This window comes from Pelmatolapia mariae, linkage group LG13, assembly GCF_036321145.2.
Source record: "Pelmatolapia mariae isolate MD_Pm_ZW linkage group LG13, Pm_UMD_F_2, whole genome shotgun sequence".
Lineage (NCBI taxonomy): Eukaryota > Metazoa > Chordata > Actinopteri > Cichliformes > Cichlidae > Pelmatolapia > Pelmatolapia mariae.
Genome location: NC_086238.1, coordinates 18,766,760 through 18,794,601, shown reverse-complemented (window position 1 = coordinate 18,794,601; position 27,842 = coordinate 18,766,760). Strand labels below are relative to the sequence as shown.

Sequence of the window (27,842 nt, the reverse complement as noted above, 5' to 3'; positions counted from 1 at the left end):
ATCTTGTAAATAACCAGATTAAGATTCCATTCATTTACTCCAGATAAGCCCCCGTGCTTGTTTCCTGTTTACTTTCCACTGATGCTGTGTGTGTGTGTGTGCGTGCGTGTGTAAGCCCAATTACCCTGGGGTGTCAGAGGACACCATCTTCTCCCTATCAGATACGAGGGGGGGTACAAGACGTGGCGGAGCAAGGAAGAGCCACTGATAATTCAGTGACACTTGTGTGTTCCCCAAGTCTACATGGAACATTTAGCTTTATAAATAGATCAGACTATAGACCTGCCAGCCCGATATGCCGTTCTTATAAAGACAGGCACTTATTCTGAAAGGTTATTAATGATCCTTCTGCCCTGGCAACTAAGTGGAAAGGCATGTTGTGGCAAATGAGCTGTTCAGAATGTTCCTTGTCTGGTCGTTGGTGTGGGAAGCGGACGCTAGGTCGTGCCACGGGGAAGTGGATGTGGCATTAACAGCAAGGCCGGGCTGGCTGGGGTAGGGATTGTGCAATCGTATTTGCAAACAACACTTGTGCTCTTATTCATAGTGCCCGTGTCACGTCTGTTATTTTTGCCTGCTGTGACGTCCGAAAAGAGGAAAGCAACAGAAACAGTGTGCTAAAATTAGTCTGCTGTAAACTATTCAAAATGTTGGTGCGACCATGCTGCATGAATGATCCCCCAATACACCCACACCCATATGTTTTGGAGATAACAGCAGCTACTAAAAACAGCTACTCTTACATTTATTTAAACATTTCACTCGCTTTGTGCTTCACGTGGTGTTTCTTTTGTTTTTGCTCTCTGTCTTTATAACATAATTACCTGTTTCTTTTATAATATGTCGTTTCAGTGCATTTGTATTTTTTTTTTTCTTTGACAAGCTTGAATATTGAGCGTGTATATGTGTATGTGTGTGTGTGTGTGTGTAATTTGGCCTTCTTGCACCACCAGCTGGTTAATTGTCCCTCGGTCTGGTCCAGTGATAATGAGAGCGACTCAATATCAGACAAAAGAGATGGCTTCACCGGGAGACAGCAGCGCATTGGCTGAGCCTGTGACAGCCCCCTCCCCGCATGGGCGCCCCCTGACCGATGCACGCCCACCCACCGCCCCCCTCCCTTCCACTCTCTTTACTGCCGCTTGTTTCTCCAACTTGCATGCAGGCCAAAACACACGCTTACTCCTCCATGCCAAGCCAGACCAGAGAAGCTCTGAAACCCGGGTGCTCGAGACAGAAACGGCAGAGCAGCGAGTGAACGACAGAGAGGAGGAGAAGAGAGAATCTGGCCACAGCTAATGCTGCTGCCTCTATTCTAGCTGGAGGAGACCTTCCTGTGGATCTATCAATGACTTCTTTGTTTGGTTTGTTGCAGAGTGCCCCCTCTTTCAGCCCCTTGGAAACAGCCTCCGACCTGCAGCAGTAGTAAGTCGATGCCTCTCCTCCTTATTTTAATGTTTGTGCGTCCTCCTTCCAGTGTGTAGATTATTATTTAAGTCATCTTATGGGTATAAATGTCAATGAGAGATTTCTCCACCCTGGTGAGGTCGCCCGCCTACAACTGGGAGACTCCTGCTTCCTGAGGAGATCCTGTTAATAAGGCAAAAAGCCACCAGAACAGTGTGTCCTCTGTCCGTTTTTCTTTTTTACGGGGGTGGGTGGTTGTGGTGTCGAGACATGGCTGCTATGTGGTGATTTATTTAAAGACAGCAACCTGGATGTCACTGGGATAGAGGGAACTTGCCCAGCTGCTGCATAACTCAGAAAACCGTTATCTCCCTTCCAGTGTGTGTACAGAACTAGGATGAGCAACTGGATTATGAGAGATGATGTTAGCTCACATTAGGACAAAGCTTTTGATCATTTTAATTTTGTCTGGCGAGACTGGCATGCTGTCTTTTCTGTTTGTGTAATAAAATGTTAGGAATTTAGGTATGAGTAATAGTCACTGTCATGCGCTTACAGTCCAGAAGTTTCCATCTGCTACAATCATTATGTCATCATGGCCAAGCATTTGCAAAAGAGATTTGTACCCCAGCTTTTTAATCCACTGATTTGCTGTTAATTTGAAAGGAAGAAGTGGCTGATGAAAGCCGAGTGGAATTTCACTCACCCAAAAGTTTTCAAGGGAAACCTCAGCTCATAAACTGACTTCCTTCAAAGGCGCATATGTTTATGGCAGTCCTCTTTTTTTTTTTACTTTTTTGACTCTGTCTGAAGTTGAAGACTTTTCAAGAGCTGTGTGTTGCCCAAATAGCATCATTAGACTCACGCTAAGCAAATTTGTGTATGTTTTGAGGCAGCACAGCACATGGGAGTGCATCTTATTCTCTTAGAAATAGATTTATTAAAAACTGATCTAATGAACGTATAAAATAGAAATTTGTGATGATGTAGCAGTACATACACAATGACTTGCATTTCATGGAAATCCTCATCATTCCAGATAAATGGGTTACTGTTTTTAACCTGCAGGAAGTGTTGCTGCTTTTAAAGCGTCACAGTGGTGTCTGATTTTCCTTGAACCTTCCCCAGAGATTCTTCTTCTCCTAAATCTGGCATGGCTCCTGTACTGTACATTTCCTGGAGACCATTTATGTGAATTCTTGCAAGTAACCTAGAGCCAACGTGATTTTAATGGCTCTGTATAGCCAGCAGCGCACATATTTTTTTTTCCTCTGACAGCTATGAAAGAGCTTCTTGTTGAGGTATTCGCAAGTATGTAAAACTTTGGCTTGGCAGCACTGCAGATGTTAAACACTATGGTTTGAATGGGTTTTTATATTACCAAGATGTTATTGGCGACTACGTCTCTTTAAACGGGAGGATTGTTTGTACAGAGAGAGAAGCAACATGAGTAACACATGACAGCATGGGAAAGAGAGTTAACCTGAGAGTCTTACAGGTGCATGGCAGGGGCTGATGTACCATGTGGGAATGTTCGGAGAATATTTATAGAAATCTCTGCTGCTGGCCTCTCTAGAATGCCAAGATATCTGTTGTAGCCAGTGTCTTCTCTCAACATCAGCCTCCAAATTCAGCCTTTCTCTCTCCCTCTCTCATTTAACTTTTTTCTGTTTCTGGTTATTTCGTCTCCCACAAGTCTGCGAAGACAGGAATTACCTCAAGATATGCTAAATAAGAACCATATGGCAGCCCATTACCCAATTTGTGTGCCTTTGGCTATCATAAAAACATTCAACAACAGCTCTTGCTGAACGAAATTGACTGTGTTTAATTAGCTGTCTGCGTTCCTGTTATTTGCTGTCTAGCTCCTCAAGCAAGTCTGGACACAGCGAGGTGGAGAAGGACAGAGGATCATCTACTGGTGAGCCTGTGGCTCCAGAATGTGACCGTCATGTTTACAAGAGTGTCCTAGAGGGCGGCGATATTCCCTTGCAAGGTCTACGGGCTCTAAACAAGCGCCCTGGCAGCTCCTCCTCCTCTAAAGGTAGGATAGCAGCTACTTCACATATGTGGCCAGTAAAAAAAGCAGGTGTGTGTATGTTTATGTATGTGGACATAGTAGACAGTTCAGCCGGCCTTTAAAGGCCTCTCCTGCCGAGACAGAACCAATCAGTTAGAGGCGGTGATGCTGGACCATTCAAATCATCAGACAGGGATACATGTGTTTCTGTTTACTTTTATGTCGGAATTCACACATTTTTCTTTGCTCCCAGACCACACAGCATTGGCCAATCACCTCACAGCATTCATTTCCCCCAGAAGCTTTTAATGCCATGGATGTTTTCATCAAGCGTGTACTGTATCTGCTTTGGAAAACTCACGGAGGGAGTGAGGTTGTCTTGTTAAGTCGATGGAAGCTAACCTTGGGGCTCTCCCACCCGCCCACCCACCCTTGCTCCAGTTGTGAGCTGCCAGTCGCTAGGCAGGCTTAGGGCAAGACTCCAGAGCGTTCCAGCGCCAGGGAGCTAAGGGCCAGTGAGGGGATGGACGAGGAGATACGCGTGAGATAAAACGAGCTCTGCTCTTCACAACCCAGCCAGACAGGGTTGAGATAAACAGAAAGGACACAGAGGGTGGGCAGGCATGAGGAAGTCAGCTGTCAGTGTGGGGTCAGAGGCTGGAATGCCTGCGCACATGGCTAGAGAGAGAAACACTCGGGTGGAGAGAAGAAGAGATGTAAGAAAAAGAGTGTAAGGGGCAGTTTGACCCAGTACATGTCAGTACATTACACTAGGGATCATAGCAGATTATAAACTGCCCACCAATAGTTAAAGTTTGATGTATTATCCATTAAAAATGACTGTTACAGGAAACCTATAAAAGAAGAGCCATTTACATCTGCTGTTCTGGACCAATTTGTGTTGACTTTTAATAATTTGAACTGTGGTAAATAAATTTGGCTCTCCAGTCAACTGACTACCACACTCCTGTTTCACCCTCCCGCCTGAGGCGCCACCTTGATCATTAGAGTCTCTTTCTATTTAAGACACAGAAGGTAGAGTGTAGACAAGCCCGAAGACATAACCAAGTGCAAGGAACACTTCATCATCATGTGTTTCTGCCTTGCACTCTTAAAATAAAATTTAAAAAATATCTTTGTGTTTCAAAGAACGGAGCCTCCTTCTGGGCTTTTTTTGTGGGCTGAATGGTAACTCTTTAGTTGCCATATGACTTGGATAGTATATCAAGTTAACTTCCTCAGTGCGTGTGTTTTTCCTGGCAGATACGAACACGACAGATTGGTCACTCATGCTACAGAAGTGGCTCGCAGCATGCGAAAGCGTTGTGTCATTTCCCAGTGCCATCTGTAGTGCTGTCACAAGCTTAGTATAGCCAGGAACTGACATGAGTATTTCTCATAGGTTTTCATTTTTCACTGTGCAGGTCGACTCAGAATAGTTTTTTTTGTTGTTTTTTTGCAGCCGTGTAGGAGGAGCGGTGTATTAGCACTGGTGCCAGCAGCCATTTATCACTGTAGACGTCTGTGTAATTGCTAAAAGGAGAGGAGATTTGTGTAGGAGGATAACGCAATGGAGGATAATTTTACTGCTTACTGGAATACAAATAGATAACAGAAAGGTTTTGCATTCTTCTTTGTTTGTTTTTAAAATGTCAGTTACTGTAGTCCCTGTTGAGTGAGTCCTTTATAACCTCCGACATCACATAACATTTCATGTTATATTACCCTTTTGATACTTCCTGTTTCACTCATTATGTTGCTGTTCGCAGTGATACTGATAAACGGGGGATCTGCTAGTTCTATCTTTGTAAAACATTATCCTCTGCTGCAGCACCATGTTTTTTAGCTTTTAGCTTTTTAACAGTCATATATTACTTGATGCACAGTGCATCAAGTCTGATTCCTCTTCTCATCAACTTCTGATGGAACTTGGTCTTTATTTTAGAACTGTGCCTGACTGTTTTAGTGTGTATGTGTGTAAACCTGTGACCATTGTAATCTAATATGTTGTTTATTCTGTTGTCCTGCATGCTTGCCAGTGGATTATAAAGGTGGGAATGGCTATATAATTTCACCCTGCTCCTCTGTAAATAGTCGATCGAGTCTTGCCAGTAATGCAATAGGTAACCAATGTAAGAGTAAGAAGCCTCTATCTGCTGCCAAAGCCTGCATACCCCAAATCCTGCCCTCTAAGTTTAAGCCCAAACTGCTGCCACCCTGTGGCAACAGTAAGGAAAGCAGGACTAAAGATGCCAGGCACCCAAAGGCCCACAGCTGTGAGGATATCTACACGGGGCAATGTGACACAGACTGTGCTGAAGCCGAGGCCCAACATTCAGATTCTAGGTCCAGCTGTGGGAGTGAGTGTGGCGATGGTCTCAGAAATGTTTCTCCTGCAATTAGGAGAAGCGCATCAGATTTTTCCAGCCTGTACAGGACCATGCATCACATCCAGCGGCCCAGCTCGACCGGCTGCAGCCCACACGGCAGTGTCCGTAGCCTGACCTCGCTTTTTGAAAAACCAAAGGACAACGGGGATGAGAGGTCAGAGGCAGATGATGGGGGTAGCATTCCACGGGATACTGTATCCTCACGGGTCAACGAGTTTGAAATGATTATCCAGCGCACCACCTCGGCTCCCAGCCGCTCCTCCTCCTTGCCCATCCTGCACTCCAGCCGCAGCCACAGCCCCAGCCACAGCCCTGCCCACCTCTACATGGCCTCTGCAGTGTCAGCGGAGTCCCTTTTAGTGGCCAACAACACGCAGGCTGATGTCTGCAACCTGGACGAGCAGGAGGGCAAGAGCTCTGGGGAGGAGGACATGTCACCAGAAAGTGTGATGGTGGAGGAGGCTGCTTCCTCCACTGAGGACAGACATGACAGCAGAACTGAATCCCCCTGTAACACAGAAGCAGAAGTTGAACAAATTCTGAGAGAAATTTCCCCAGAACTAAATCACCAAAACATCAGTGAATCAAAGAGCCCCTCAGTGATGCTTACAGCATCTCCTCCACAACACAACCATCTCCACCACCACCACCACCACCTCCTGCACCACTTGAACAATCAACTCCTCCTCAAACCCAGCAAATGCAAAGGCTCTTGCCCAGCTTCCTACACCCGCTTTACCACTATCCTCAGGCATGAGAGGCAGCAGGCCACGAACCAGCAGGAGAAGCAGCCACCCACAGAGAAGAAGACCACACTACCCGGAAACCTCTTCCTCATGGGCCCTGCTCCCTTCAGGTTACGGAAGAACCCACAGTCCCATCAGACTCGGAGGATGTTGTTAGCCACCAGGGTGCCAGCGGGCACCCAGAGGCCTATCAGTCTCTCGCCTGAACTCAGACCTTCCATCCCTCAGCGTCTGTCCTCCCTGGAGGTTCTGGAGAGGCTGAGTAACGGAGAGGAAAACAACACTGGCTACCTGAGTAACGGGCAGGGCTTGGACGCCAACGGGAACCTACTGCAGCCGCTGGCAGCTCACCGCAGAGGTGGCTATCTCCATCCCTTCACCACTTGTCACCCTCCCTCCCTGTGTGGTCTTTCATTTATCTTGACTCTATCTTCACCTTGTGTCCCTTTTCTCCACAAAGCAATGCCACCACCTTCCATCTCCAGTCTGTGTGGTGTGTTTACAAAGTGACAGGGAACTCTCCATTTCATTCTGAGTGTGCTGTTCGGTGCCCTTCCATTTCACTGTCAATGAGTATGGTCCCACAAATGCATCAAAACACTTCAATGACTGTAGGGGAGGTTCAGGAAGCTTTTGGTAATGTATATAATCCCTGGACATCAGATTTGAGTTGTTTGCATGCTGCGTAGGTCTGCATAGGCATTACATCGAAAACAAGCAGTATTTTATTATATTATGCGATGTAATGTTAAACTTTGAATGCATTACCTTGCATTGAAATGCCCATCCTATGTAAAAGCGACATTTCTAGGAATTGACTCTGATATTTAGGCATTTAACAGAGCAAAGGCTTTCTCAAACTGATGTCTTATTGTGTCCATTTTTGTACCCTCTCTGCTTTTTGGGACTGTCCACATCTACCATGTTTCATTCCTTAGCCTGTCAGGATGTTTCCTGCTTTAACTTATCTCATATAACAGACGCTACTCTGAGCATCTGATAGAAACCCTGAAGCATTAACAGCTGTTTCTTGTGGCCCTCACTCGGACACAAAATGAAACATCTATGGTGGTACGGCGGTTTTAGCAATACTGAAAGGATTCTTTAGTAAAATAGTGGATGCTGGTTGGTCGATCAACATCGGTAAAGTCATGATGTCACGTTTATTTATTTTGACCATGACACAGTAGGTTACATTGTTTCTTTCCTGCATTTCTTTTTTTCTTTGTCATGAACACACATTGGGTCATTCTGTGTTCATTCCTACATGCATGCAGGATTTTCTTTTTTTTAATGTGTGTGTGCTGTTTGTTTTAGTGGGTGCAAAAATAAAAGATTTTTATTTAAATCATGCATGGTTATATTTTTTGTGTAGTTTTGAGATTTTTTTCACTTAAATTGAACGTTTTCTGCAATACCATCTTCTTTTGTTTGAAAGCTGGCCTTGAGGTGGTCAGTGAGAACGCTTCACGGGATAATCGCCTCACGGTTTCTGTTTCAGACTCCTCCCCAGCTCACGGAGAAAGCCAGGATGAAGTGTTGAGGAGGCGTCATGGGGACAAAGAGGTGAATTTTCTTCCAATTTAATCCAAACTTTCATAGCTGATGTCTCTCAGTAGAAAATTCATGAATTAACCCTCTGAACACAAATACTTTGATAAATTTTATTGTGTTCTGAATGAGTGAAACATGAGTGTTATGCCTAACAAAGGATCTGTGAATAAAAGAGTAGAGACCCATATCTGGAGGGTGCAAACAGTTCAGTCTGGTTTCCTGGCAGAAAATCTTGGAGGAGCAGCGGCGGCTGAAGCGGGAACAGGAAGAGGCTGACACAGCATCGAGGCGACACACAAGCATTGTCCCCACACACCACCAGTTCATCACCAACGAGCGCTTTGGAGACCTGCTTAACATCACAGATAACACAGAGAAAAGGAAATCGGGCATAGAGGTACAATACACGGCAGTGTCTTATCCTTGTGTAAGCAGGAAGAAAGACGGCAGATGCTTTGTCACTTTGTGAGTCAGGCTGTGGGGGAGGTCTCTGCAGGCACAGATGGCTTTTCCACTCCTGGTCAAAAATTCATGATAGAAGGCAACATTTGACCTGTTTATCACTGGAATATTTCCCATATACATTTTGATTCAAGTTGCAGAGTGGACTGTGTTTACCAGCTATACGTCCAGAGTGGCAGGGCATGCATGCTGTTTTGCACATTACACACAATAACTTCTAACTGAGCATGCCCCCGAGGTCAAGTCATCCTTTCAGTCACAAACATATCATTCTTCTCATTGCTAGAATATTTATGTTCAGAGAGGCCAGTGCAGATTTACAGCTAACAGCAAATTCCAGGAAAAGCTTTTCTTAGCGCACATAAATGCCAAAGCCCAGAGAGCGTAGTAGCCAAAAAGAACAAAGATGGAGGCATTTAAGGTATTTAGCCTTCAGGGAAACTTTCACTCACTCAGTGCGATTCAGAGAATAACACTGGTGTAGCTGCTGCCAAATAGTAACAGTCACAGACGTTTATTTTTGTTTTTATATATCTACACAGAAAACGCCCGCCATGGCTCGCTTTGACTTCAGAGCAGAAACTCTAAAGTAAGTGGAAATTATGAGAATTTATATGTATATATTTTGTATAGAAAACGCCATAATGCATTGAAGGTCAATGCAGCAGCAAGGAGAACACCACCACTGAGTTAAATATCTGCCTAGTGGACCTTAATTAAGTAATTTTTTCAACTTTTAATAAAGTAGTGCCAAAAAAATGTAACAATCACAGAAAACCACCATTTGACCGTGAAGTGATGCTGTATATTCCACCCATGTGATCCTCAAAGCGAACTCTCAATCTTGTTACACTATGAGAGGTTAATCTCTAAATGTGTGTTGGTTTTGTATTTTCAGGGAGCTGCCATTTCAGAAGGGAGACATTGTGTACATCATTCGACAAGTTGATCAGAACTGGTATGAAGGTGAACATCATGGAAGAGTTGGTATTTTCCCTCGAAGCTATGTTGAGGTATATTGCCTGTTAATGTGTGTTATTTGTGACTCATAGTTCATGTCTCACTGCGTTTTAAAGCATTTCAGAATCGATTCTATTAACAATTTCTGCCCTATTTCATATTCTTGGTTGGTCACTTTTGGGTTTTTTGTCTGCTTGCACAGCTCCTCCCCCCGACAGAGAAAGCACAGCCAAAGAAAAGTGCCCCAGTGCAGGTGCTGGAATATGGAGAAGCTGTCGCCCGCTTTAACTTCACTGGGGACACAGTGGTGGAAATGTCCTTCAGAAAGGTGTGACTTAATAAGAGTTATTATAAACTATTAACTAGCGGGTATTTATTCCCTTTTTCTTTTAATCCAAAAAAGGATTTTTTAAAAATCTGATTTGTGGATCTGCCTGTGTGTGTTCAGGGAGAGAGGATTACACTGATTCGCAGAGTTGACGAGAACTGGTATGAGGGCAAAATTTCAGGCACCAACCGTCAAGGCATTTTTCCCGTCACCTATGTAGAAGTTCACAAACGACCACGGGTCAAAAACGGGGTGGAGTACCCGGATCCACCTGTCAGCCATTCACCTCAGCGCAGCACCAATGCTTCACCACAGGTAGGGACTCAAACACACTGATCACTGAGCAATTTCTCTTACCACCACCTCTGTGTGCTTTTAATATCCAAAAATGATTTTCCTTCTACACACACCTCGACACCCACCTTTTAATTTGTGTTGTGTAGAGATTTTGTCACATCTTTCATTTGCTTTTTCTTTCTCTTACCCCTCTTCCTCTCTCTGTCTCCATCATGCCCTAAAAAGCTGTACCGTAATCGTCTGACCACCTCCCCTCTGCCTCTCCCTCGCTCCCCCCGCCGCTCTGTGTCCCCTGAGGTCCATGCTGTCTCTTCTGAGTGGATCTCCCTGACTGTGGGAGGTGGGAGTCCCCCTGCGGCTCCCACTCCTCCGCTGCCACCACTGCCCACTGTGTCATACCGTTGGGGCGAATACCTGCCCCCACCTTTCTCTGCCAGCCCCGTGCCTCCCATCACTGGCAGCCCATACTGCGTCTCCCCCATGGCCTCCCCATCCGCCTCCCCTCTACCCCCGCCTTACCCACCCAGACCCAACTCGACCACCCCCTCCCTCACATTTACCCCACCTCAAGGGGAGGACTTCCTGCTCTCTCCTTCCTCCCCACATGTGTCACGCAGTGTGAGCCCCAGCAGTGGGCCGGTGCTGGAGTGCTGGCTGAGGGGGGAGAAGGAATTGACAGAGGGGGAAGGCGCAGAGGGGGACAGGGGCCGCGCAGGCCCGGGCAGCAGGCGAAATAGCCCTGCAGAGGTATCTTCTGCATGGTGTGTGGTGTTGCATCTGAAGTTCACTCTGGAACACAGGCTTATGCCACAGTTTGAGACATTAAAGTAGATTTTCTTGAGTACTGATGCAGACATTTTTGTGGAGAACTAACTGGTAGATCTGACCTGAAGGTGATTTTAGCCTATAGCTGGTTTCAGTTTTAAAGACAGTAACTGAACTGGTCACTTTGCTTACATATGCAAGTCTGCATGGTGTTGTGTGTGAGCCACTAATATGCAAATGGTTTACTGTGTTTGAGCGCTTATGTATTAAGTCTTAGATTTCCTAGTTGCAGAGAACTGTAAGACAAGTGTGTTTGCATTTCCAGGGTTGATCTGCAATAATAATAAGTTCCTATTTTTATACTGTAAATTTCAGCATACAGATGCATGTTGTTGTTCCGTGCACAAGCTTGACAAGTTAGATGCTTCTGTTGGTTGGAAGTTTTTTTTGGACAGTGACAAGCTGCCGTGAAGCTGAAATATCCACCTGCAGGAAACCTGACTCAAGCTGGTGTTTGATCATATTCGCAGCACGTTGATATGCAGTGCAAGGATTTCATTTTGAATTCCTTTTTTTGTGTTACAGTTTGTAAAAAATGAGGCCGACCATCATGGACGAAGCACCAGAAGCCCTGTGATGCTGTTTGATATCCAAGATAACAACAATGTTAACTCATTTGCGGTAAGGTGATAGAAAGTGTTCCTGAACCTGTTAAAGGTTTACAAAAAGCATGTGTAGTTTGTTACCTGACTTCATCTTGTGCCATCCTAAACATACCACCTTAACAGATCGATTTGACTCACATCACCTTGAACTCCCATACATATTAGACGTATGATATAACAGACATTCAACTTACTCTCCTGCTGAAGTTATATTTAAATATCAATCCTTTTGCAGCTGACGGAGGCGCTATAGCTAGCTTAGCATAAATACCAAAAAAATGGGGAAATGAAATGTATCCAGAGCTGATAAAATTCTCCACCAGCATCTCTAAAGCACAGCTATTGTTCTAATATGTAGTCTTTATGTCAAAATTTAAAATGCAGCATGGCCGATCAAAACACAGATGGGGGTTTTTTTTTAAGAAAATTATGTGAAGCTACTCTTAAATGACTCTGTTTGGCTTTATCATTAAGTATAAGCCTGAGCCTTTAAGTTGTCAGGCTAAGCTAACAGGCTACCGACTTGAGCTGTATATTGAATGTACATCAGTCTGCTCACAGAGCTTTCAGCAGCAAAGCCGATAGGTTATTTTGTTCCTTCGAGCTGTACCTCTCAGCCCACCTTTAATACTGCATGCACATACTGCCTTATATCCTGTACAACTGAACTAATATTTCATGTTTCCTATCTACATGCTCCTACTGGTGACCTTCCTTTTCATGCCTCTTCTCCCGGGTTGGGCCAACACCCCCTCTACCTTTTCTCCTGGCTTTTAACGGATCACATCCTTTTCTGTCTTGCTACTCACTGGACCTACCTTCCTGTCTTGCACTTCACCTCCCCTTCTCTAACTCTTCACCTCCCCTCCTCACCTTCACCTCGGCGTCCTCCGGGACTCTCGGTGGGCCGGGTCTTTCTCTCTTTTCTGACGACTTCACCTACTACTACTACTAGGAGGCAGTGTGTAATGAGATCTTGAATATAGCTGAGACCTCGGTGAGGTACTGCAGCACCCTGTCCCACCACCATAATGACTCTCTTCATAGACTGCACCCCCACCCCAGTAAACAATCTCTCATCATTTCCCAGCAACCCCAGTCACACAGCAGCAGCCCGGAGCCGAGCCGTCTGAACTGTGGAATGTGAGTAAGATCTGTTTCACTTTCCATTTCAGACTCTTATTAATATTCTTGGTAAAGACAGACCTAGATTTGCTGATTTCACACTTTGTGTCTTCCCTTCTTCATGCCGCTCCAGATTTCAGGCTTTGTACAGCTACGTGCCGCAAAACGACGATGAGTTGGAGCTGCAGGAGGGAGATCTCGTCAGCGTCATGGAGAAGTGCGATGACGGCTGGTTCGTTGGTATGTGTCACAGGCCTAGATTCCTCAGAGATGCGGTCACACTCGGTGTGTCACATTAATCTATATAGGGTTTCTGCAAAATGCCAAAAAAGGACTGCACGCGTGCAATGTGCATGCTCAGGGTTCTTTCAGCGTGTCACCTCCTTCATATATAGAGTTTCTAAAGAATGACAGCAGAGGATTGAGTGCAGTGTGCATGCTCAGGTCCTGTACAGAATTTTAAATAAAGCTCAAAGGGGTTATTTTGGTACTAACACTGAGGTCATGTAAGCATTAAATCTGAGAAAGAATCTGATCAATGTTCGTCTTTCTTTTCCTCCACAGGTACATCAAAGCGGACAAAACAGTTTGGGACTTTCCCGGGGAATTACGTGAAGGAGGTGAAACTGTAAAGCTATCTAATCTGGCTGTAACACACGGTTGCCTGTCAAGCTTGGGAAGTCATAACTACCGCGCATGGCTGTTGGTTAGAATAGTCATTTAGCCGGGCGAATATTTTTATCTGGGAAAGTGATCAGATCGGCTCGAGGTATGTCAAACTGCACGAGGCGAAGACGGGGACAGCTCACTGCCCAAACACCTCCATCACATTTTACGCACGTCTCCACAGAAGTCATCGGTCTCCATACGTGGAATTTCTCTGTGAAAGCCTCCTGCAAATTAGCTTTTCGACGTACACGTAATAGCTTTCATTGTGTGTGTGTAATTTTACAGTATGCAAGAGTTTGCGTAGCACCTCAGTCTAGAGGCAGGCAGCAGAGCAGTGTATGGATAAAAGGAGCGGATCTTATTACCTGTACTGGACCTGGGGAGGAGTCAGAATGTATTTTGATCTTTCAGGGCCAGAGGTGTTTAACACAGCTGGCAAAGTATGATGTAAATCAGGTATCGTGAATGAAATTGATTCGATTTCGCTTCTTAAAGTAAACCTGTAATATGATCAGTCTATGACCCTGATAACCAGACAGTTCCCTTAAAAAAACAGCTTAAAGTCAGTGCCCTCGGTACTTTAAATACTTAAAGCCTTATGTAAAATGACCCTTTTTAAAATATTGAACTATTTTCCTCCACATTTTCTGAATCATCAGAAAAGTCAGTATTTGCCTCGCAGCATTCACAACTCATTGTAGCCCAAATGTGTTACATTGAATACAGTATTGCCTTCATTCTCTATCCAAAGGTTGCTACAGAGAAGTTATTAACAGCATGAGTAGAAACTCTAAAATGTTGATGTGTGCTGCTGGCTTCTCTTTTTCTCAGTTTCCACTGCAAACACATATTACAGGACACGCAGATTTTATTGCATGTGTCATAAAGGTGAAACAAAAACTGTGTATATGCACATCCTATATTTTGTATATTTTAAAACTGTGTTTGCTGATTATTGATGCCTTTAAGGTAGCCGGTGGTAGACGCCTAGCTTCAGAGCAACCACAGGACAGGCGTGGTAGCACTTAACTTCCTGTTTGGTCTTTTAGGAAGATCCCTCCTAACAGTGTAATAGCACTGATGACCTAAAACTCTTTCAAGTTTTAAGTCAAAGCCAACAAGGTGTCTTAGTATATGATCACAGTGATTTTTAGAGCGTATTGAGATTTTAACCGTGCCCTTACTGACATGATTGTATATGTAAATGCGTACAGAAAACTGTATATGTACGGCTGCATATTTTCATTCATAATGACTACAGTTGTAAGGTCAGCATTAATACAGCATGCACTATAAGATCATTGAGAGACTGACAAATCACACTGGAGCATGAAACACTATCAGCCAGCCAACACCCTAATAATTGCACTTTTAACTTAAAGAAAACAGAAGTAATGACGCCGCTTTTTTGAGCCTTTAATGGCCGATAGCCGATGGAAGATTGCTTTGATCTCCGCTACCAAAGCGTCAGAGCCGTCTTCCTGCAAATACAGAGCGCCCACATCTCCAGCGCCATCACATCCGGTAACGTGTCAGAATAGATCCTACACACACAAACACACGAGCGCGCACAGAAAGATGATAGCTATTGTTTTCGTTGCTAGTTCTCTCATCAAACTCCTCACATCATCAGTGTCTGCGCCGTGCAGAGCTTTCAAGTAGTGTGTCCAAAAAAAAACCTTAGTGCTTGTTATGACCTGCTCGGAGCAGCAGACGGGGGTAGTTCGTTGCGCAATTGCTAGAGAAGTATTTTAATCTAAGTTTACTTTATGTTGGGAAGATTGATGGTAGTGAGCAGTGGAACTCAGAGAAGCGCTGCCATCACCTTCTTATCCAAAAACTCTAATTAAAGGGCCTACAGTGTAGCTGTTTATGAACACACAAAATCTGAAAGATAAGCTGAAGTATAGAAACATAAGACAGATAAGACTTATTAGATCTAGAAGCGTATGTCGACAGTGTCTTTGTTTTTTGCACCATGATGTGTTAGCTACAGTTGTGCATGTGGCCACCACGTAGGTCATATCTGAAGTTTATTAATTGATGAAGTACATTCATTTAAGCCAGGTCAGTACAATCAGTGTTTCCTGTGAGATTGGGTTTTTCTTCCTGTGCAGATCACAACCGCTACTTTGCCAACATCAGCAAAAGAATGTTTTCCCAGCGAGATATAACACGGAATATATTACACTGCAGTGTGGGTTTGCCTTTTTATCACACTGTTTTTAATGTTCAGGCATTTCATTTTATCACAAAAGCGTGTTTTGTTTTTTTTATTTTACCTCCGCCTCTGTAACTCCAGCTCTTCATGAAAGTGTTGATTAGTCGGGAGTCTGCTGAGCTGTCGCCTTTCGAAATGAATCCTGTAGCGACGGAGAGAGGTTTGCTCCTTCTCAGACACACTGCACGATGGGCAAATAAGCACTCGTTTAGTGACAAAACAATTGGCAATAGATTGTTTCTGTGATTTTTGTGTGTCCGTAAAACGTCACGGGATGTATGAATGTATGAATATATGAATGTGTTGCAGGCAGTGTAAACATGTAAAAAAAAAAACGTGTGAATTTCCACCGTTAAGAACGTTATTGATCAGTTCGGCAAATGAAGGATTGTAAATATGTAAAATAAAAAATAGGCTGCGAGCAATAGGAGTGTCAGATTGAACTCTCTGTCACTTGCAGTGGTTTATTTTGCCTGAAGGATTTTTTGTTTTGTTTTATTGGCAAAGCACAGAGTGGAGCGTTACTGAGCACAGAAAGATTAAACATTACGCTGCCATTTGTGAGGATCATGTTGCCTTATGTTTGAAAAATTGTGCCTCGTTTTCTTTTTTCTTTTCTTTTTTTTTTTGGAGTATCACTGAAATGTATCCATGACGTATTTTATGTAACCCTGATTTTCCCCATTTGTTCGAGTCTCTGTGACGGGAGAACATTTACTAAGAACTTGTCTGTTACTGTACAAGAACCTAAAAGTGTGACATAACGCTTCGACATGATTAACACTCATGAAAAACGGACGCACAGCCTGCAACAGGTTTGGTTTGTTTGCTTCAATTTGCAGTGCTGTTACATTGACAATATTAAAATAAAGATACTATACACTGCTGTGTTCGGTATTATGCAATATTTAATAAACCATTTAAACCATTGCATGTGTTGCCCGTTTTGTTTTTTGACAAAAATCTGAGTCCGTTTTTAGCATTGGCCAACTTGTACTGGGTGTGTGAGCATGTGAGTTATCATCCTGGCTCATTAGAAAGAGTGTTGGTTTAGAAAATGTAATAGAAGAAAACCTGCAAAGACGAACAATGAATTCAGCATTGTATATTCAAGTGTTTAAAGTAAATTACTAACAGTATTTTATGCACTTAAGTTGCCAAGTTAAATTGTTTTTCTGGACACAGGGTCCTAAATATACCACCAGCCACTTCACTGGGTACACCTCTTTGTCTAGTTAAAATAACTCTCTGATCAGCTGATCTCATAGCAGCAATTCAGTACATTTCGGGAAGGGGGCGTGTCAACTTGCTGAAGTTCAAACCAAGCATGAGAATGAGGAAGAAAGGTGATTTAATGACTGTGAATGTAGCATGGTTATAGGTGCCAGTCAGGCTGGTCTGAGTTTTTCAGAAACTGCTGATCAGCTGGGATTTTCCCACACAGCCATCTCTGGGTTTGCAGAGAATGATCTAAAAAAGGGAAAATCTCCAGTGATTCAAATAACACTTTGTTACAACCAAAGGATGCAGAAGAGCACATATCAAACCTTGAAGCAGATGTGCTACAGCAGCGGAAGGCCCCACTGCTGACAGTTAAAAACAGGAAACTGAAAAACTACAGTGTACCCATCTTCTGATGGTTCTTTCCAGCAGGATAATGCCCCGGTGTCCTAAAGCTTAAATCATTTCAAACTGGTTTCTTGAACATGTCAGTGAGTTCGCTGTACCCTCCACAGTCACCAGATGTCAATCTAATAGAGCACCTTGGGAATGTAGTGGAACGGGAGATTTGCATGATGTAAACTGTGTGATGCTATCATGTGAGCGTGGACCAGAATCTGAAGAATGCTTCCGGCACCTTGTTGAATCTGTGCCAGATGAAGGCCAACCCAGTATCAGCCAGGTGTAACTAATGAAGTGGCCGGTGGGTTATGTTTGGTTTGTTTGGTTTGAAAAAGCAGATCTTCAAACTTTGCCTACAAGACAGGGTCGAAGGGGGAGCTGTTCACCTCTGGACTGCTGAACGTCAGCTGTGTTATCTGATGATCATTTCTGATGTAGCCACTGTTGTGGCTGCACTCAGGAGGTGGGTGAATGCTGTTGGGTGAAATGAAGCAATAAATGTCAGACTCCTGTAATCACAGTGAACAAATGCTGAAAGCCGCTCAGAGTCCTGCTGACAGAACAGCCAGAAGCACTTGCACTATATCCACTTGAACTGATAACAGTGTCACTTTAAAACAGGCTCACAGACTTTTTGGCATACCTAAAATTACAAAGCAAAACCCACAAGAAAGGACGTGTTTCATTCAGTTTGGCCGCCTTGGCCCCCCCTTTATTTTTTTCCTCCACTTTCAGCAGAGGCCCTCTGGCAGGAATTCAGTTTTTGGGAGCGGCACATTCCACATCCTGGGATTTAGCTCTACCATAAATGGTAAGTTTGCACATAACACGGTGACGCAAGGGCAGGCCGACGTCTCTAAAACAAACCGAAGCTCTTGTGAGAGGTCCAAAACACGAAGAGGTACCACTCCTCTCTGCTTTCAGAGAAATGTCCTTACATTTAAAATAATGTGGTCATCGCAAAGTTGCACTTTTTTGTTGTTTAATATCAGTTTAATAATAATGAAAAATTAAATTAAAAGCAAAGAATGTTTAATTTCTTCCCATTTTTTGGTCAAACTTAACAGTTCTTTTTTTCACAGTGTATGATGCAAAATCTTTGATATTATTTTGTGTTTTAATACTTGCCATCAATTGTGGTCCTCTTATTTGTACATTCAAGCATAGGCCTCTTTTGATACCAAGAATCAGTAGTAAATTGTCACCTTAGGTGTTGTAGCTGACCAAATGCAATGATAATACTTTACATTACTGTATTATCAACCTTCACTGAATGGGAGGATCGGCAGTGTCCTGCAATTTCATATGATGTTATTCTGAATTACTTTGTGGATCTTCTCGGTAACACAGGAACTACAGCACTTCTGAGTTTTATCAGTATCTTCACAGTGTTACACAGTCATTCACCACGAGGATGAAAATTAAATTGTGTTTTTTTTAAAGTGAGCAATCAGGCCGATCAGTTCGTCAAGCCGCAGAGCATGAGTTGGCAAAGTGCTTCACATCTTCCTCATTATTCTGAGGAAACACTACAAGTTCCTCCAAAAAAGGGTCTCAGTTATGTTCAACAACACAAAGTTCCTGCCTGAACACCTTTAGCTTCCAGCTTCTAGGTTAATGCAGCAGCATTTCATGGACACAGTGAGCCTGTGGCCTTCCAGTGGTTAAATTGCTGTGGTGTGCACAAAAGCACAGCTGTCATCATACAATGTAATGCTTTTCTAGCATTACTGACCACTCAAAGTGTTTTAGACTTTGATTTGTTTTATTCCACACACTGTAAACACCTTATCGAGCCCTCACCAATAGCCCGGTTAGAATCACCAGTTAACATGCATGTCTTTGGACAGGGGAGGAAGCAAGAGCACCAGAGAAATTAAACGAAAGGCCCTAAAAGGCAAGCTGAATTTAAAGGAGTTCCTGCAGATCAAGCAATCTCTGTTGAAAAGACGCTGCTGTCCGGGGGGTCTCTTCAGAAGTAATCAATCTGATGTGATGATAACAAATGGGTCACCATAGCTACTGCAGTGGAGCTGCTTAATATAAAAATTAATTTCTTCTGCTTACTGCTAATAAAGGAAGATTAGACCACTGTAATTTAAGTTAGTGTTTTCTTTCAATAAGGAAATTGTATGGTACTGATATTTAGAGGTGTGATTTATTCATGAACTGTATTTGGATAGTCATCAATTAACATTTTCCGCTGGGATAGACTCCCGATTTGGATGAGCCGAAGATTATGGGTAGATATATGTGCCAATAAAGAACAATAAATAAAAAAACAGAGAGATTAATCACATTTCCTTATGTACATCAACAAAAAAATGTAATTCAAGGCACAACGAGCTTTAAAAAATGCAAGTTATAGGATAAAGATCTTTGAAGTATTCACCAGTCTGCCTTCACATGCATATGAATTTGAGTGGCAACCCACTCTTAATTCATAGGGTTTAAATATAATGTCAGCCCACCCTTCACATTATAGTAGCTTCAGCTCTTCTGGGAAGTCTTTCCTCAAGTTTTACACGTGTTTATGGGAATTTCTGACCACTTTTCCAGATGCACATTTGTGAGTTCAAACGCTAATGTTGGACGAGAAGGCCACAGTCTCTGCTCTAATTCATCCCAAAGGTGTTTTTTTGGATTGAGGTCAGGACTCTGTGCAGCCAAATTACACTATGCACAATGCAGTCAGACAAATACCGTTCTCCTGGAAACCGCCATACCCAGACTTGTCCATTGGATTGCCAGATGGAGAAGTGTGATTCGTCACTCCAGAAAACATGTTTCCACTGGTCAATGGAGGGGTGCTTTACAACCACCGCATCCAACTCTTTGCATTGCACTTGGTGGATCTACCTGCTCGGCTATGGAAACCCATTTCTGGTGAACTTGGCCCATTTGTCAACCAATCAGCAATTGACTGAAGAGCAGCATCATCCATGACAAGCAATGTGTAGTTGGGATTTTGCAGGGGAGCGTGTTTACACTGGCACGTTTGCCCCTCTGTCATTTACGTTACCACGGTTGTGTCCAGACTCATCTGCCTGGCCTGTTCAGTACCGTCCTTTCCTCTTCCTCTGCAGCATTGGAAGGATGCAGTCACTGAATTGGGACCAAGCTATAGCATGCTTCACATCGGCACTCTTAAAAAAATAAACAAACTCCAACACAAGTAAAAATTACAAAAGCGCTAAGCTGTGCAGACATCCACGTGCCTGCCTGTTCTTGTGACCACGTGGACTCGTCTGCAGAGACTTCAAAGAAGGGTAACAGGATTTACTAGTCTGCAGGAGGTGTTTCCAGCTGCCCGTGTCTGAGTATAATCAAGGCTTAAAGTGACAAGATAAAAACATAATTAACAGGAATTAATAACAACTACAGATGTAATAAAATTAGTGACTTCTTGTAGTATTTTTTTCCTCTAAATGTTTTCTTTGCCATCATTTTTCTTCTGCATTTATGAAGGATTGACCCTTCTAATCCTCATCCTCTGCTTGTGTTTTGGATCCATCATGCTCCGCTAATGCGGGCACTTGTGTTTATACTCTCTGTAATCGAGTGTAACGCTATGAGTGTGCAGGGTGTGCTTCAGAGTGACTCAAGCAAAGTGTTGAAGCCCAGTCAGGATGTGATTCATCCATCACATATGGTGGTTCACCTTCAAGCAGACATGCTGACTTTAGCTGTCCATACAGAAACACAGCCAAAACGAAACAACTTACTCCCAGTCCAGCGCAGATTCAGTCTTCACATGCTCCTTTAACCTTAGCAGCAATACTAAAGACATCCTTGCACATTCAACACCAGACCAGTACCAGGAAAAGTTTGATTTTAATAATCACAACAATGTAAAGTGACTTGATTGAGCTTTAACTGCCCCAGGCAGAATTACAGGCTCAAACATGCATTCTCTTTATCACACCAGCATTACTAATACGGCCATTAGCAGTGCAAAGATTGTGAATCCTGAAATCACTTACACGTCACGTTCAAGTCTAACCATGTCTGTGTAGATTCTCAGTCATCCAGGTCATGTTGGTCTTGAGAGCTTGAGAAAAAGAAGGCAACTGGTCTTTTTTTTTAAGTTTGTGAAGACGTTTCGGCCCTCATACAAGACATTTCTTCTTTTCTAAGAACAAAAGGTGGAGTTTCCCAAGCATTTAACCCATAACGGCGGTGTCCTCTTTGGAGGTGGTCCTGAAGGACCCATATTGATCGTGTGAGTTGTGTGGAGAAAGGCGTGGGTCATTGCCATCTCTGGGGGTTGAAACCAGGTTTCCCTTGAAAATATGATGTTAATCTTAAACGACTTCATGGTTAAATAAAATAAAGGTTAAACAAACAAATAAATAAGGGTGAAACAACTGTGAGAGCTTGCCCCACCCTATCGAGGTCACCTAGGGCAAGGTGTGAGTAGGCGTTGAAGCCCTGGGAAGGGACCCTGATAACTAGTGTCATAAGCCACACAACAGTATTTTCATTGCTTCAGATTTTCTTAATAAGATAAACACGTGACGAAGAAAATGATGGCCATTACTCAGTCGCTGTGTCCAAGGGGCTTACTCACCCAGTATGGTGGCTTAATCCCACAATTCTGCACGTCAGTGGCGTATGCGCGAGTACACATATGTACGCGAGTGATCCATCTTCTTCATACACGATCTTCGTTCTCACTTATCAGGGAGGAAACTTCAAAATCTATTCGTCCAACTGTAATCCGAGGGTCCTCCCCCTCCACTAATGCGGTGGAGTTGCAGTCAGCCTCAAACTTTTGACCATTGATTACTCCACGTCATATTGCAGTAGGAAGTGAACCAGAGGTCTGAGGCAGCTCCTTAACCACCGTCGGCTCTGTTTCAAAACTTTCACACCATGCCTCTCCGTGTGGCGTTGCAGGGTCCCGGCCCCTGGGGGTTCAGGCTGGTTGGGGGAAAGGACTTCGAGCAGCCACTGGCTATTTCCCGGGTAAGTTCGTTTTACTGTTAGTTTCTCCACCGCATTTCAGTGTAACCGCACCTGGACTCTCACCTCTCATTGTTTCCCCGCGACTTTACTGAAGGCTGGTTGACGATTAACGGTTAGCTTGTGTTAACCGGAGGGCTAACGAACGGCTAAACTAGCTTTAGCTTTCTCAGTTTATTGTAATTAAAAGTTAAGTTAGCGGCAATTTTTGCTAGTTCTACCTCAAAGAGCAAACGCGGTGGTCCGTGGACCCCACTTAATATTTAAAAACTTACATTTTTATGTAAGGTGAAATATATTTTTGCTGATGAATTGTGATTTTATGTATCTTTTTTCAGTCTTTAACTGAGAGTTAAAGCTACTTTAAAACAGTAGTTTGATAATAGGCGAACCAGAAATGCACTAATCCCAAACAATGGTTGTCATATTTTATCTCTTAAAGAATTTACTTAAGATTTAAAGCGTGATTTTAAAAGTTTAAACTCATGCTTTGACATCACTGAGTGACCATGGATCAATCGGAGCCTCTTTGTCATGAGCTGACAGCTGACACACCTCACTGGTGTTCATTAGCGCTAAGATTTTATTAAGCTTCATACAGGGTGCTGCTCTGGTGGCAGTAATGAACCGGATTATAGCTAGCAAAGCACTCCTCTGTGTGCTTTGTCTGAGCCTACACTGCATTTTTCCCCTCTCTTGTGAAGGTTATTACTGTGGTAAGGCCACCCCACCCATGGAAAAGTGATTAGGAATTCCTGGACTGTACTGGTCCCTCTCCCTGCTTTAGGCCTTTATCTCAGATAGAGAATCTGGGCTCCAGGAAGCTTTTATCCTGACTCTGCAAGTGCCTTCACTTCTGTTTACTGTTAACAAAGACAGCTGCTTAAAGGTTCTTTAAGGTCAGGTTTAAAACAATGGCACTCTCCTCTTTTGACTTGGAAGCCTTTAGGCTGTAATTAGAAGGTGCGTTTTCCATATATTCGTAATTATGATGCACAAGTGGCTTCTAATTTTATAATTTCTATGTCCTGTGTTGTAGGTCAACCCCGGGAGTAAAGCAGCCCAAGCAAATCTATGCATCGGGGATATAATTCTTGCCATCGATGGAGAACCAACAGAGAACATGACTCACTTGGAGGCGCAGAACAAGATAAAGGGCTGCATAGAGGAAATGGTGCTCTCCATAGACAGGTAAGCTGTGTCTAAATGTGCCATTCTAATCTGCATAGCCATAGGCTCGGAGAAAAAGAGTGAGTAATGTGAGACTGCTCAGCTGCAATCCAGGTGTTCAGCGAGTGACATCATGTTTATTCAGTGATTTTTAAACAGCAGTTCTGTTTGTTTTACTGGTTTTTACCATGTTGCAATCCCGCATCGCTCTGCTGTGTCGTCTTGTAAATTACTCATGACTGATGACTTTTGAGGAGTCGTATCAAAAGGGATTTGACAGACGGTTGGAACCACATATGTTTGCTCCCATTAAGCGATGCCATATTGAATGCATGAAAGGACGGGCTGAACTGCAAGATAAACAAGAACATGAGCATGCCTGCAAGGGCTCTGTTGCATTCAAAGACACAGCCCTAATATTGCGTTCACGTGCTGATACACAGGAACACGCGGGCAATCCTGGCATTTTATGTTACTGAATCCTCAGATCATCTTTCAAGCCTTGTTTTGCCTTCCTGTCTTCCTCAGGTCAGAAACAAAACTGTGGTCACCGCTGTCATCTGAGGAGGGGAAGACGCATCCCTACAAGATGAATCTTGCGTCAGAACCACGGGTGTGTGTCAGCATCAAAGCTGTATGAGCTTTAAAAAAGTGATTCCTCCAGCTTTGTCATTTAGAGTGAAATCGAGTAGCCGTTCAGTTTCTGGAAGCCAGAGTGCTGCCCTCCCCATGCCTGCAAAGGCTTGGGGATTTTTTTTTTTTTTTTTTAATTTATATCCTACTACTGTTCATGATGAAGTCATTGTTTACTTACCAACAGGAGGTTTCCTAGGAGACAGTAGTTTATCAGCCAAGCCCTGACGCAAGCCTCAGTTCCTGCCCACTGAGTGGAAAGTTGAGGCCAAAGTATGAATTCATGTAGGAAACGGTGTCTCAGGCCCTGTGTGTGTGTGTTTCACAACTCACAAAACTAGTGGGGGGTTTTTTCTCCCACACACATAATAACACATATTTCAAGCACTTCTCTAGAATCTGTTGCTTCACTCTTTTGTTTTATGTAAGTTTTGTCAGCTCCTTTGCGCAAGTCATCTTGCTCGCAGAGACTCTGGGAGATTCTGCACTTTTTAGAAGCTTGAAGCATGAGCTATATTTGGAGGCATTTCCGTGTTCCCACTGTGAAGCATGAGCTAGATTTGGTGGTATTTGTATGCCCACTGTGATGGCATGCCAGTGTCATGACGCGTCTGTCGTTAAAGTTAGCCACGTAGGTATAATTAAGGCAGAGTCCACAGTCATTATCCTGCTAAATTATGTGTGACTTTGTATCAGACTGGAAGCTGCTTTAAAAAGACAGAACCGCGCAAAGTTTCCAAGTCTGTTTTCAAGAAAAATGTTATTGAAAGCGAAGCTTAAAACACAATAGGCCAGTCACTTTCAAACCTTAAGCAATATTTCTAACCCACTTAGCAAACACTGCATGTTTGTACATGCGCAAGTTAAGAAAAAAAACTTAGTTTATAGCTCATCAGGTGTGCACAGAGAGTATTGCTTGTTTCAATCACGCTTAAATTTCATAAATATTGCAGTCTCCTAACTTTTGCAGCTTGGTTTTTGCAGGAGGTGAAACACATAGGCTCGACCCACAACAGGAGCGCCCTGCCTTTCACTGGTTTCGGCTCCAAAGTGGTGACTAACCAGTACAATAATCCATCTGGGCTGTACTCTTCAGAGAACATCAAGGACTTCAACTCAGCTGTGGATGAAGTCAAGACCATTACTACAGCTAATGACCCCCCCAACAAGTAAGATGGGCTTAAGTGATGGCAATCAATCAGTATTGAAAATGTGAGGATGAGTGAGTTTAGTCCAGCTGGGCTCTGCTTGGGTCACAGAGTAAATAATCGTTGTGGGCAGTAGACTCAGTAAATCGTGGCTCAAATTCAGAATGTTTCCATTTAATTGAAAAATGAATTTGCATACATCTTCCTTTTTGATTTGTTTGGTTGTTTGGATACTCTGTGAAAGACTTTTATATACTTTTTCATCATCCAAATACTCATTTTGAATTTGGGAAACTGGAACTGCGTTTGTTTTAGAGGATTACTTCAATACTGACACACACAAAACCTCTTAAACACACTGTGATTTATTTGAATCCTTTCTGGAGGAGAAGTACATGTACACACTGTTTGGCTTTAACTGCTAACTGCTAAATTTACAGTAGCAGGCCAGCTCCCAAAAGACTGCTGTGCTTCAACAAATCATTAAAGTGTGAATATTGCTTCCAAGCAGATGGAGCCAGTATTTACTAATCCAGTGACTTAAGAAAATGATGTCACTTAAGTCCATGTTTAAAACAAGTAAAACACAAGAGAAGGTTTATTCATTGGCGGTTTTTCGTGCTGAATCGGCGCTGTGATATCCTGGGCTTTTACTGCCAGTCTGATTATGTGTCAAAATACTGTTGCTGAATATGAATTTTTTTTTTCCCTTGCTGAAACGTGCCCAATTTCTTTCTAGTGCTCCATCAGAGCCATCAGGTAAGCGGCCGCCCATAGTCGCAGATTCTGAAGTCTATAAGATGCTGCAGGAGAATCAAGAGTCTGACGAGCCTCCTCGACAGTCTGCTTCATTCAAGGTGCTTCAGGAGATTCTTGAGACAGGTACTAATACCATGCTTTTTCCATTTACTTTAAGGGGCAATGTGGGATTTTTATATTTTATTTTTAAACAATGTTTGCTTTTTGGTAGACTGTTATCTTTTAGTTCCAATCAAGATTTTCAGTCTATTCTTGGTGTTTGTAGGTGACTCGGATAAACCATCAGGCTTCAGGAGTGTGAAAGCACCAACAACAAAGGTTGGAGCATCAGTGGGGAACACAGAGAAGTTACCCATGTGTGACAAATGTGGATCTGGGATTGTGTAAGTATTTTATGGTCAAGATTGAACTCTGTAGGCCTCTAGATTGTATTCATCTGAAGCTAGCAGCACTTGGGAGAAATACTGTGTCTCCACCTTGTGGTCAAATGAAGTAACAACAACACACTTGTTTCCTAATTCCTGCTGCTGGGAGATATTTTAATTTTGCTTTTTATATTTTTAGAAAGGTTCATAAATGTTTTTTCCTTTAAGAGTATCCTTGAAAATCCTTACTTCATACAGATGTTTAGCACACTGTCCCATCAGAAGATCTGAGTTTAGGAACTTCTGCTTAAATCTGCCATGCCGAGGGCTTAGTATGGGGTTTACCAGGAACTGGTCTACCCACGGGTTCACCAGTGCTGGCTTATAATATGCATATTTTTTAGCAATAGATTAATTGCTTTTGTTTCTTACCATTATTTTCAACGTGGTTGTGGATGTTAAAGCCAGATTATAAAATCCTAGTGTACAGAATACGACACCGAATCTTTTCTCCCACAGGGTCATTTCAGTCCTTTCCTTTTTGAGATACTGTACGAGAGTATCACTTCATTTTCTGACATTTTCATGTCTGTGCTGTTTTGGGAAGTGGGAACATGGAACGTGCATGTAATGGCAAGCAAAACATTATAAATCAGGCCTAATTTCTGACTCAGATATTTCCTGATGTTCATCTTTCTCCAAAACACCTTTGAGATCTAAAAGTAAATATGTTTAGGTTTTCTAACTTGATCAGCTTAGATCAGAGGATGCTCTTTTCTATTTGACAGCGACCCTCACTGCCATTCTCACTTATTTTTGTTTTTATTTGCACTTCAGAGGGATGATTGTGAAGCTGAGGGACAAGTTCCGTCATCCTGAGTGCTACACCTGCACAGACTGCAACGTCAACCTAAAACAGAAGGGACATTTCTTTGTGGAGAACCAGATTTACTGTGAGACGCACGCACGCGAGCGAGTGACTCCACCCGAGGGCTACGACGTGGTCACAGTCTTTCCCAAGTAGTTCCCCTCACTGAGCTCAGCCTCGGACTGCACGCCACTATAGGACACCAAGACATAAACCGAGACTTACAATATTTAGCTAATGCTACTCGTAAGACTATGAACTGGTCTCCTTTCACACTATACTTCAGTACTGTCACTGGTAGGCAGGACAGTAAGGAACTATGTGTTTGAAAATGTTGATTTGCACAAAAACTTTGGCCTATAAGAAAGAAAAACCAGCGAATACTGTAAGATGGCATTTCTTTTTTTCGTATCATTTAAAATAATTTGAATGACAGCCACTATGTTTTGATACTGTTTGTACATTTCAGCGTCTTTTGAATCATGGAAGCAAAAGAAAGCCAGAATATTCCCATCCCTGTTAAAGGAAAAAAAATGTTTTCTACAGTTTTTATTAAATAAATAAACATTGTTTTATACAGCAAAATACATTTGAATATAATTGCCAAATAAATATTTTTTAGCTTGAACAAATTCTCTCCTGTCGTCCTGGTTTATTGATTGTCCCTTGGTGCTTTTTTTTTTTTTCTCTCTTTCTTTTAGT

General features: G+C 43.0%; 2 protein-coding genes across 2 annotated transcripts in view; both read left to right on the top strand.

Moving 5' to 3' along the window:
• The window catches only part of LOC134640339 (sorbin and SH3 domain-containing protein 1), a 39,729-nt gene extending 23,190 nt beyond the window's left edge, over positions 1-16,539 (top strand). The window contains exons 15-28 of the mRNA XM_063492065.1: positions 1,376-1,425; positions 3,273-3,451; positions 5,467-6,921; positions 8,065-8,129; positions 8,344-8,514; positions 9,122-9,168; positions 9,478-9,592; positions 9,742-9,867; positions 9,988-10,182; positions 10,390-10,911; positions 11,515-11,610; positions 12,550-12,737; positions 12,853-12,959; positions 13,284-16,539. Of these exons, the coding sequence (XP_063348135.1) occupies positions 1,376-1,425; positions 3,273-3,451; positions 5,467-6,921; positions 8,065-8,129; positions 8,344-8,514; positions 9,122-9,168; positions 9,478-9,592; positions 9,742-9,867; positions 9,988-10,182; positions 10,390-10,911; positions 11,515-11,610; positions 12,550-12,737; positions 12,853-12,959; positions 13,284-13,351 (3,384 nt within the window). The 3' untranslated portion in view covers positions 13,352-16,539. The remainder of the gene's footprint in view (positions 1-1,375; positions 1,426-3,272; positions 3,452-5,466; positions 6,922-8,064; positions 8,130-8,343; positions 8,515-9,121; positions 9,169-9,477; positions 9,593-9,741; positions 9,868-9,987; positions 10,183-10,389; positions 10,912-11,514; positions 11,611-12,549; positions 12,738-12,852; positions 12,960-13,283) is intronic.
• A 5,432-nt stretch (positions 16,540-21,971) lies between these two features.
• pdlim1 (PDZ and LIM domain 1 (elfin)) lies at positions 21,972-27,766 on the top strand. Its single transcript, XM_063491386.1, has 7 exons — positions 21,972-22,200; positions 23,237-23,388; positions 23,896-23,980; positions 24,985-25,169; positions 25,888-26,030; positions 26,173-26,290; positions 27,110-27,766. The coding sequence occupies exons 1-7, from the start codon at positions 22,108-22,110 to the stop codon at positions 27,294-27,296; spliced, it is 963 nt and encodes a 320-aa protein (XP_063347456.1). The 5' UTR covers positions 21,972-22,107; the 3' UTR covers positions 27,297-27,766.
• The last annotated feature ends 76 nt before the right edge of the window (positions 27,767-27,842 follow it).

Excerpts from the sequence above, each read along its gene's own strand:
- pdlim1 (XM_063491386.1), top strand. The coding sequence starts at position 22,108 with ATGCCTCTCCGTGTGGCGTTGCAGGGTCCCGGCCCCTGGGGGTTCAGG. Across the intron at positions 22,201-23,236 it reads AGCCACTGGCTATTTCCCGG|GTCAACCCCGGGAGTAAAGC; the intron begins GTAAGTTCGTTT and ends CCTGTGTTGTAG. Across the intron at positions 26,031-26,172 it reads TCAGGAGATTCTTGAGACAG|GTGACTCGGATAAACCATCA; the intron begins GTACTAATACCA and ends TGGTGTTTGTAG.